The sequence below is a fragment of the Microtus oregoni genome, unplaced genomic scaffold (genome assembly GCF_018167655.1).
Source record: "Microtus oregoni isolate MIOR12 unplaced genomic scaffold, Mior012 000012F_ref0000307, whole genome shotgun sequence".
Lineage (NCBI taxonomy): Eukaryota > Metazoa > Chordata > Mammalia > Rodentia > Cricetidae > Microtus > Microtus oregoni.
In genome coordinates, this window is record NW_024543071.1 from 19,552,977 (window position 1) to 19,565,207 (window position 12,231).

Genomic DNA, 12,231 nt, shown 5'->3' on the forward strand with positions numbered 1-12,231 from the left:
ACAAATCTGGCAGCCAGGTTTAAGGTGAATCTTAAACAGGGATTTGTTTATGGAAACTGTACTTGGGCTTCTACTACGTACGCTCTTACACAACTCAAGTATTTTTGGTATTGAAAAGGAACCCAAATAATTTGGAATTATGCTGGATTATATTTAGTATACATGCAAGGAAATTCTGAGAAGAGCTTATATTAAAACATAAGAAAACAGATTAATGTTTTTAGACTGAATAGAGTGGGAGGGGAGGAAGACAAATGGAATTTAGGAGAAAATAAGGGGAATTTTTAGAAGTCAGTAGAAGAATTCTTCAGTTTCAAAGTATGAGTAGGGTGGAAAAGTCCATTTAGTGTCTAGTTATTCCTCTAGTATCTAAAAAACCTCCCCATATCAACAGTATTAAAAAATTTAAGGCAAACACTATTTAAACTTACCACATAATTTTTCATATCTACATGTTATAATTTTCTAATGATGTCTAAATATTTATTATCTGCTTTATCAAAATGGTTACTAGATATACATCATGAAAATTATGTATTCTTACAGTATAAAATGAAAGTGGTCACAATCACTGAGGGGTTAAGAGTTATCAAACTGAGTATATAATAATATTTGGCAACATTAGATGGTTACTCATCTACCTACAGCACTCTATTAAAACAAAATCACATACAATTACATTTTCTGAACTGCCATGGAATTAAAACTGCAGTTCAAATCAACAGCCAATAAAACCAAAAACCAAACCAAAACAAACAAAAATGAACACACATTAACACACACCTCACTAGGGATACCAAATGAAACACAGGAGCCCAATTTTCATTCAATAACTTGAACACATATTAACACCCTCTTCACTTCTATACTTTACAATTACTTAGCACAGGTTCCACACTCTATAAAGCACTGACAAAAGGTCCAAGGATACATTTTCCTTCATTGATAGACTGAGTCATTTTATGAATGGCTCACGCTGAAGGGTTAAGTTTTTATAATGCTCAAGGAAACTGGTTGAATCGCCTTTGATGAATTATCTATATAACAGGAAGACTATAAAGGTTTTTCCTTACCCGTTCCCTTGAGTACTGGAGCAGCCTGAAGAATGGCTCAGGGAAGTGCTGCTAGCACATGGACTTTTCTTAGTAGATAAATCAAGTACACCGTCTATAGAGACACAAAAAAATACCTGAGGACATTAAGAACTGAAGCAAATGTGAACCAGATATTAATAAAAATTAGAAAAAAGTCAAGGTAACATTTGGCATACTGAGGTATTACATTCAAAAACAAAAATCAAGGTCACCAAGGTTCTTCAGAAGGAACCAAATCTAGCAAACCTGGTATACTGTTATAGGCGTAATAAACATGTATTTCTCAGGGCTAATTATCTTGTTAATAGGGCAAAAGAAAGTTAAAACATTATAGAAGATGCTAAGATATAATAAGATATTGAAAACAAAGCACAGGTTCTGCACTAGAATTGTTACACTTCATTTTCTAAACTTTTATTCAAATATATTAATTTATTTTTACAAATCTACATTCCCAAATTCCTCAAGATTGATACTTTAAACTCCAAAATCACTTGAACTTAAATGTGAAAAATTTATAATCAGAGAATTATCTGTAAATGATTTGATTATATTTTACGTATATACAAGACACTCTGAAGAAACGAATCACTTAATGTCTTATAATTTATACGTATTTTAACTATTCTTTTTTATTGTTTATTTTGTTTTTTTTTTTTTTTGAGACAGGGTTTCTCTGTGTAACCCTGGCTGTCCTTGAACTCACTTTGTAGACCAGGCTGGCCCTGAATTCAAAGAGGTCCACCTGTCTCTGCCTCCCAAGTCTTGAGATTAAAGTACCATTACTTACATTAAAATATTGGGATTAAGTACCATTACTTCCCAGTTAACTATTCTTTTGGTACAAAAAATGTGTATTTGAGTTAAATCTTATAAGAACCTGCAAATTCAAATTTCATTCATTAAATCTTGTTTAAGAGCTTTTTTACAAAATTAAAGTATTTTAAAATGGTGTTCAAATTTAGTAAAAAAAAAAAAAGAAAGGAAACATCTTAGTATAACAGCTTGGAAATGTAACCTAAAAACGAGATGAATCACAGATTTGTGTATTAATACATAAAATTAAAGCCTTTCTTTTCCTCAAAGTTAATTTTCCCTTTATAGACATAATTTGACTACTTCCAAAGCTGTCATTCCATCCAGGGTTAAGAACAAGTCAGAGCTTCTGATTTTGATTTCTAGCTGGCTAGCAGGAAGGTCTTTATATCTATGTCAACAATAAATTCTGGATAGGATCAACTTAAAACTTGAAGCACAGTTTCATTAAAACTTGAATCGCAGTTTCAAGTTGTTAGAAATATGCAACCAACCCTCTAAAATTAAAAGAGCCCAACCTCCTAAGAAGTTTTGTTCTTAGAATTCACTAAAGAATCTACAAGCATAACTATTATGGTAAAGAACAAAGTAGGATCTCATTTAATATCTAATACCCATCCAGAGATCTACAAACAAAATGCAGTGCTTAGAGTATTTCTAACCCAAGACACTTGCTGTAAGTTAGCCTCCCTCCACTACTAACATCTCTACGTTGCCACTCTTTTCTAAATCTGAAGCTTTTGATGCAGTATCTAGAGTCAAGAGACTTTTACTGAAAATGTCATTTTGTAGTAAAAACAACAATCCTCAATAAAACAGGAACATGCCAGGGAAGCAGAGGCAGGCAGGCGGATCTCTGAGAGTTCAAGACCAGCCTGGTCTATAGAATGAGTTCCAGAACAGCCGGGACAATACAGAGAAACCTGGTCTTGGAAAAAACAAACAAAACACAACTTTGTAAATTCAGTAAGCAAAGGTGCACTGGTCAGTGTGAACAGAGGGCTAGAAGGGTTCCTGTACAGGCCAATCTCCAAACAAGGTATTCTGCTTACTGTATATCATACTCAAACAGGGAGAAAAAGGAGAACAAAAGAAAGCCTACTCCAATACATACCTCAATAAGTAACTAACACCAGTCCATTAAAGGAGACATCTTCATAAATTACTTAAAATAAGAAAATATTATTTTAAAAAATTCTTTCTAAAATCAAGATATTTTTTTCCAATAAATCCACACATAACATACCTTTCTTTTCTTCTATTCTTATGTTTTGAAGACAATAAAATCTTTTTCCTAAGACATCATCAATTATAATTATTTTAGAAATTTAAACAGTGCCTCAGTTGCAAAACTGTTGACAGCACATTGTGAGAATAAAAAGAAGCAGGAATTTTCAGTCTATTTAAAATATATTTCAGAGACACAAGAAACATCTGAACAAAACTGATGACCTCTTAATGTTTTCACTGATTTGGATCCTCAATAATACTTATTTTGGAAATATCTTCAACTTATTTCCTTAATTTAGTACATATACATATATACATATATATATACATACACATTACACATAACAATCTAAAGTACATTCTATTGTCTTTTATTCATAATACTATTTATTTTTATTTTTAAACATAGGTTTTATTATGCAGTCATTGATGGTCTGGTACACTAGGCTAGCTTCAAACTCACAGAGGATCCTGTGCCTCCCAAGTGCTGGGATTAAAGGTGTACATTAGCACACCTGGCCTGATACTCTTTTGAAATTACAATACATATTTTTACTTATCTCTTTGTAGAGTGTAACTTCCAAGCAAAGGGTGTTTCTCAGATAGAAGAGCACTGAGGATAAATAGAAAACTTTGCCTTTTTACAATTTTCAGAATCTGATGTTATTTTAGAAAGTGAAAACGCTCATGTTAAAGTTTAAAAATAAACCAGGCGGTGGTGGCGCACGCCTTTAATCCCAGCACTCAGGAGGCAGAGGCAGGTGGAGCTCTGTGAGTTCGAGGCCAGCCTGGTCTACAAGAGCTAGTTCCAGGACAGGAACCAAAAGCTACGGAGAAACCCTGTCTCGAAAAATCAAAAAAAAAAAAAAATGCCTGACTTTCCTGTGTAGTGTACCCATCACAACCACCATCTGCTAATGGGTTGAGACTGCAACAATGCTATCTGTTCACCTCTCTACCACTGAATACTCAGGACAATTTAATTAAAACATTATTTTTATTTTTAAGAGACAAAGTCTCACTATGCTGCCCAGATGATGCACTTGCCTCAGTCCATGCAGCTGGAATGCACAGGGTCATATACCCATGACCAGCTAGAATCACATTGTTTTCTGTCCTATTCTTGTGGTTGGCTTTCTATTTGTAATTTTCTTTCTCCCCAAATCAAAGTCTTCTGATTAGACAGAAGAGACCACAACATCAAACCATACCTTGTTCGCTAGGTTCTGACTGAGACTTTCTGACAGTAAGGTCCAGAGGTGAGTCTTGGTCAGCCATGAGAAGCTTGCTGAGCACGGGGTTCTGAGTAGTTGCAGCGGTGGGAGAGGTGGTGACTGGAGATGCTTTCGGCAGGCTTTGGTTCTTTGTGCTATTGGGCTGGCCGGGGTCCTGAGTAGAGCTATTTTTTGAGGTATATTCAGCAGCAAATTGTTGGATCATTCGCTGCATGATCTCACGGGCCACTAGGGGAATATTGGGGTCGGAGACCCAGGGACTGTCTGTAAACAAAGATTTATTTACTTTTAAAGTGGGACATGAACTAAGGAAAAAAAAAAGCTTTCAAGAAAACATGAAACTTCACTTTAGTTTTTTTAATCTAGTATCCTAACAACTGTATTAACCATTTGTTTATATTCTTAATTGGTAAATATTTAGATCGCAGATTATTGAAAATAAAATTTCTTAAGTGTTTATAAAGCTTATGAAATTAAATAGAGGGATAGCAAATGGTATCTACTGGTAAGAATCACTTACCTGGTATGGAAATACCTAAGCCTTCTCTTAGGAAACATTTACTGTCAACATCTACAGATAATGTCAAGTTTTCCCTAAACTAACTCCTCATATTCTTTAAGTTTCTGAATCTATGAGTGCTTAATTTAGTCCTTGTAAATGACTAAAAGAATAACAAGACTATAAAAGATATTTAACTTTGGGATCCAGGATTTAATTTCAAGATCCATATAAAGACAGATTGCTGGGTGCTGTCCCCAGAATTTCTGATTCAGCAGTTTGAGGCCTCAAGAAGTGACATTCCCAACAAGCTGACAGCTGCTGCTGGTTTGAGAGTCACAGATTTAGAACTCCGAGGTAGGAGTTTAAATGTCACACTTCAAAAGCTAAAGATAACATTTTTCACAAGTTCTTTAAGTATAACCTGCTAACATTCAAACAATAGCTAGAAAAGTAATAAAATGAACATCTAAGGAGTCAACGTTTAGATAATGTTAATTCAAAACAAAAAACACAGGAATTCACAGACTGGAAAGGAACTTCAAGTTCAAATGGGGTTAAGATGAAAGGGGAAACAATCCGGGTAAACCTATTATCCTCATACTTCTATAATCACCTAGAGACTATCTGATGATTTCTGTATCCCTAATCTTGCCTGGTGTAAAGTGTCTGATCAATTTATTTGGGTAATAAATACAACAAATCAATTACCAAATAATACCTTTAATACAAGAGAAATGTGACATAAATTTGTATAGGACGTTACTAATAAAACTAGCTATAACTACAAGCTTTAGCTACCTTATTTGTTAAGATTTAGCTAGAAAAAGCAAGTAAGTGTTCATAATAATTTGGAAATGTGAGGGACTCTAGAAGTTGATTCATAAAGTTGAAGAAAATCTGATTTTTAGTTACTACTAAAATATAAAACCTCCACAATAATAATAAATAATCAAAACCCAACAAGGCTCCCAATAGATGCCAAAGAACAATACTTGGTATCAGAAGATGCTCATGAAGTGACATTTTTATCTATAGACTTGCTCTATATGTTTTTACTCACCTAAACCATATTTAACCCCACAGTTTCTCTATAAATACACTCAATGTTGCAATCAGTTTATCAAAGATATTTAATAAAACTGTTTTTACAACTAATTGCAATGTTTTGTCATGTTTTAATAAAATATGTGCCATACAGTACCTCTAAAAGTATTTTTATCCGGGCTAGAGAGGTGTCTCAGTGGTGTAATAGCACTTACTGCTCTTCCAGAAGACAAGGGTTCAATTCCCAGCACCCACAAAGCAGCTCATAACTGTCTGTAACTCCAAGTCCATGGAATCCAATACCCTCACATAGATATATACACAGGTAAAACACCAATGCACATGAAATAAAAATATTTAAAGAAAGGTATTTTTATCCACTCAATTTTTGTGTGCAGGGGGTGTAGGGCACTAGTGTCATGGTGCATATGGAAGTCAAAGGGCAATTTGCACAAGTCTAGTCTCTCCCTTATCATGGAATTCATGGGAGTCTTGGGGATTCAATCTGGACTGTCAGATCTGACAGCAAAGGCACCTTTATTCATTGAGTCTAGCCCTTCTGAAATTCATTTAATGTGTATGTGTGAGTACCTGCATATGTGTATGTGTTAAATGCACATTAATATAAATTAACACAAATTAAACATAAATTACTATCTATGTCTGAAGTCCGTACAGGTCAGAGAAGGCATCTCCTGGAACTGGTTTTGAGTGGCTATGTATATGCTAAGAACTGAACCCACGTCCTCTGTCAAGAGCAGCAAGTGCTCTTGAGTTTCACTATTCAGGCTTGGTTGGCCTGTAACTCACTATGTAGACCAAGCTGGTCTGGAACTTAGTGATTTGACTACTTCTACCATCCAGGATTAAATGCACATGAATCACACTTGGCTTCTGAATTTTCCTTCTTATTTATTATTTATTTTTTGGTGGGGAGGGGGTTTGAGGCAGGGTTTCTCTGTGTATCCCTTGCTATCATGGAACTCACTCTGTAGACCAGGCTGGCCTTGAACTCAATATATCCTCTCGACTCTGCTTCCCAAGTGCTGGGATTTAAAGTGTGCATCACCACCACTTGGCCTGAATTTTCTTATTACTAGTTATTGACTTTACAGTTAAGACCTATTTCCCCTACATAAAATATAATCTCTATATGGAAGACTACATAAAACTTCCAGTGTATTAGTGGAATATATGAGGTATGTATGCTTTTGCCTCATGGAAAGCAAGAGAATATATAATAAAGAGATGGCAAAATGCAGCAATATATGGGATTTCTGTGTTAATTAATAACTATTAAAGCTTTGTGGTCAGTAAGATTTCATGGTAAGAATTATTAAGTTCCACCTTGGATGTGTAAATGTCAGTATTATACCTTGTCCCTTTATTGAATAAACACCACAGTCATGAGATAAAATATTCAATGTGTATGACTGGCATTGCTGCCATTTAAAGTTCTCTAGAGTCTGAGTTTCCTGAATGTATTCATTCTTTGATTTACTTAGAACATTCTGTAATTATGGTCATACCTAGTGAAACACTCACAATGGAGTCAAGTAAAAGCAACTATGATCAGATGCAGGAGGAGAGAACCTACAGAGAAACATATAACTGTTACACCACAGCACAGCTGGACGTAGTGGCACACGTTTTAGCCCAGCACTCTGGAGGCAGAGGCAAACTGGAGGCTAGGCTGATCTACACAGTGAACTTCAGCAAAGTAAGAGCTACACTGAGACCCTGTCTCTGAAATAAACAAGCAACCACACACACAAATGCTCTGTTACAGCACAGTCAGTGGTATATTTCAAAAAGGAAACACTATTTTAAAAAATTATTAAATGAATCTTTGAGATATCTCTCTCTCCCCCTCCCTCCCTCTCTCCCCTAGAGCTCACTTTGTAGACAAGTCTGGACTTGAACTCACAAAGACCCATTTGCCTTTGCCTCCCAAATGCTGGGATTAAAGGTTACCATAGCTGGCAAAATTATCAAAACGTCTAACACAGGGAGTAGAATGGCTGACAAAGAACGTGATTGTGACAACTGTGAGAGGTACAGGCCTGTTCTTAGGATTTGCTGCACAGGCCCAATTACAAAGACTACTACATGGATACTGCATGTACAGCCCTACTTAGCTTTACAAAAACTCCTAAGTAATTATTTAAAACACACAATTTACAATCCTTGGACAAACTAAAACCAAGCACCACAATTAAAGGCTAAACACAACAAACATGAAAATCTAAACTGCAAAATGCTCTGAAATTCCAATCATTCAAGTGTTGATATAACACTCAAAAATGTTTGAATTTTAGATTTTCCGATTAGAGCTCTAAATTGATGAAGTCCACTCAAAGATTCCAAAACGTGAAACTTAAAAACATCTTCACATTCTTCAGCATTTAGGATAAGAGAAAGCCAATCTTGAGTTATACAAATTATTCTCTTCAGAAAAACTCATTGTCATCTCCATGGATAATTGCCCATTTTTGGCATTACTGCATGCAAATGTCCATCTCTGAGATATTTTCATGAAGATTAATAAAATACTTATAAATTAACAATATTAACATATAATACAAAGAGAAAGAACTTCCAATCCAAAGCAAGTTCCTTTTTCTAAGCACCTCACAACAGTGTGCAACAAATATACAAATAACTTGTTTCTTGTTTCTTAAAAATTCGAACTTTTGAAATCCTAAAACCAATTCTAAGGTAAGAATTCCTGCTGTAAACATTATGAACCAAAAGCTTATAAGAATTTCACCCGAAGTTATTCTTTGAGGACAAAGACACGGAACTAAGTACGGTAGAACGTCACTGAAGGAATCTGCTGTCAGTACCCCCTAACCAAGAAGTAAGTAGAAGGCTTCCCATCTTGAGTTTAAAAGGTTGCTAAAACAGCACACAGACCAAGGACATTGTCTGTTTACACTCTGGTGGAACGACTGTAAACATATTTGGATAATAAGCTGTTTCTAGGTTATACCTTAAATGTCAATCTCCCCATCCTTTCTTGAGACAGTCTCACTATGTAGCCCTGACTGTCCTGGAACTATACGGGATTGAAGATTAAAGGAGTGATATCATACTTGGCAATATGAATTCTGTTACTGAAACAATAAAATATTAGTAAAATTAATAAAACTACTTTTTGAAAAAAAAAGTAATTTTGAAAGTGGGGTACTTAATTTGATAAAGTGAGTCTGACAGAGCAATGAAAATACAAAACCATGTATTTTTCCCCAAACAATAACTTAGTTAAGGAATACCCTGAGTTTACAGGACATCTCACTTAAATAAGGTTCTGAAAACACTGACCATACTAAGCAGGACAGCTGGTATCCATCCAACAGTAACCAATATTAGAACCCTATTTCACTCCTCTAGTACACTGTCAACCTTGAGAAGGCTGGCAGGCATCTCTGGAGGAATGAGTTGTCTAAGTAGCACTGGACAGGTGAGTGAGTGCACTAAAGGAGATGGGCGCTCTGGGTCTGCTGGGGGTTAAATGTAGCCAAGATAATCAGCAACACCAAGAACTCCTTTCTCCTCACCCAACTTCCCAACTGCCTGGATTACACGTGCACACTACGACGTATGCCTACCTACGTCGAGGAAACATTTTTAGAAACTATCATAATCATCTCTACCTTAGCAGAAGAGGAATGTGTAATTAAGGAACAGAAATTAATTCAGAAAGAATTTATTGAAGGTGAAAACTCTACTGGGCATAGTGGCACACAACTATGGAAAGGAGGGGAGGAGGAGGGAAGAGGAGAGAGGAGAGGAGAAAGGAAAGGAAGGGACAGACAGAAAATAGAGACTCTTCACTAATTCAAACAAGATCATAAAGAGATTATACAGATTAAGAAAAGAATTAAAGCTGGGAGTAGTAATACAAGCCTTTAATTCCAGCATTTGGGAGGCAGACGCAGGCAGATTCTGTGAGTTCCAGGGTATAACTTGGTCTACAGAGTGGGATCCAGAACAACCAGTTACATAGTCAGACCCTGCAGGAAGTGTGGTGAGGGGATAGGGGTGGGGCATGGGAGCAGGGTGGGGATAAGTGGGGAGGGGGGCAAAATGGATGAAACTGACAACAACATAAAAAGAAAGACAAAGAAAAGGGTTGGAGAAATGGCTCAGTGGTTAAGAGTATTTGTTTTTGTAGGGGACTGGGATTTGATTTCCAGCACCCACATGGTAGCTCACAATCATCTATATATAATCCCAATACCAGGGTATCTAACCTTCAAGAGCACCAAGCATACATGCAGTGTGCATACATACAATCAGGGAAAACATTCATATGTAAAATAAAATGAATAGATTTTTTGTAAAGTTTTTTTTTTTTTAAAGAAATAGAAGAATTACTGTCTCTACGAATCCCTAAGCCTCAAGACTGACATATGCCTCTACATATGACACGGCAAAATAATGTCACCATACCAACTCCCATTTTTTTTTTTTTTTAATCTCAAGGTATGTTTACTAGGCCAGCCTGGTCTACAGAGCAAGTTCCAGGATGGAATCTAAAGCTACACATAGAAACCCAGTCTCGAAAGAAAAAAAATGCTTACAAATATATGAGTCAACTACATTTTCACTTCAAATAAAATTTCAGGTCAGATTTTCAATTTACAGAACTGGTTTTTATAAGTGTTAAGGATTTAAACAGTAGCATTTTATTTATGGTTGTGAGCCTAGCCTTTAACGGCTGAGCCATCTCTCCAGCCCAACAGTAGCATTTTATATTTTAAAGCTTGTCTAACAAATTGCAGTCATAATAAATTTCTAAACTACTTAACTAAACCCCTACTCCAGTATTAAAGAGGGCAATAGGCGTCTTAACCTTATTCCAAATTTAATGTGATAAAGGAACAGAGAAATATTTTAGGAATAACTTAAAATGACACTGAAATTACGGAAATTAATATAAGACAAGCAGGCTATGTTGTTTGCCACCAAAACCAACCTTTTCTATAAAAGACTGCATTGAGGAACTCTTCTGTTTGTCTCTGGAGTCGAGTGACTTTTGCGTGCTCTTGTTTAAGCAAAGCTTCTTGTCCAGCTCCGGAAGCTGGTTCATCCAGACCGACTAAGTATCCCTGCAAAAATATCGCGTGAAATGTTTGTACAAAATCTCTCCCCATTTAAAAATCCAAAGCACAGATGCATAAAAACAAGTGTACTAGCCATTAAGACAAACTAGCATAATACAATTAAAATATTTAGAAACTTTCAATCTGTTTAAATACTTAGAACTTAAATTCTGTTCCTAAATAACAGTATTGTAATAGTAGTCCTCAGATCTTACTGTACTGTTCAATTAATTGATAAATAAGTCAAAACTAGCACTATGATAGAGAACTAAAATCACACACCGCCTGTTACAAGTACACTTAAGTATTTTAGTTATAGTAATATATGTGCTTGAACACATATTACATACACACAATAAAATAGGAATTAAAAGTTTCCAAAATGTTACAATCAGCTCACTCCAGAGACTGCCAACATTACTTCAAGGCTGCTGCAGCGCTATGGTAAGCTGATAGTGCTCTGCATTTACTTCCAGCCTTGCCTCTTACAAGTAAACAGGAGGCCAGAACAATGACAGAGACCACAGAAAACAAGACAGAGAAATGCACAGTATATCTTCTAAGCATCCATTAAGTACTGTGTTCACATGCCTTCCACATCACAGCAGCGTTTAAACTCATGTATTTACAAATTTTCACCACAGACTACTTAAAGAAGCTTTCTAAAGAAAGTAGGTCATACTTGGCACAATAAAATGTGTTTAAGAATTGAAAGCACATTATAACCCACAAACTCCTTACACGTTTAAAATACACCCACTAATGTCTGAAACCACTTCCTAGGATTTTCCTATTATAATCATCATCATACCTATTTGTTTCACATTTAAACTCTTTCATTTCATTAAGATATAATTCAATGATACAACTCACCCATGTAATGTAAAACCCAATGGATTTTATTCATAACTATAAATTGTTACCATCACAATGTGAGTATTTGTATCCCATTTACACACAACCTCTATCCTGCTGCTTGCTGAGGTGATCCAGCATCCAGAACAGCTTCAAGGCTGCTAACTGAGATGATCCAAACTTACAGAATACTACAGCCAAGACCTAACAATTATCCTGATTTTCTCAAGTTTCCCCTCAAAATTACCAAAGCCCCCAAACAACAAGTAGGCAGGAGAACTATGCCCACATCCCCAAAAGATGGGTTATGGATGCTTATTATCATTTAAGTGGGGGATTGGCTACAA

General features: G+C 35.7%; 1 protein-coding gene across 7 annotated transcripts in view; it reads right to left on the reverse strand.

Annotated features, from left to right (window-relative positions):
• Lcor (ligand dependent nuclear receptor corepressor) overlaps positions 1-12,231 on the reverse strand; it is a 105,574-nt gene that overhangs the window by 31,421 nt on the left and 61,922 nt on the right. For all 7 annotated transcript variants that reach the window (XM_041660856.1, XM_041660853.1, XM_041660855.1 and 4 more), the window contains 3 exons: positions 10,903-11,035; positions 4,352-4,639; positions 1,074-1,167 (listed from right to left, as the gene is read on the reverse strand). In XM_041660856.1, coding sequence (XP_041516790.1) covers positions 1,074-1,167; positions 4,352-4,639; positions 10,903-11,035 — 515 coding nt within the window. The remainder of the gene's footprint in view (positions 1-1,073; positions 1,168-4,351; positions 4,640-10,902; positions 11,036-12,231) is intronic.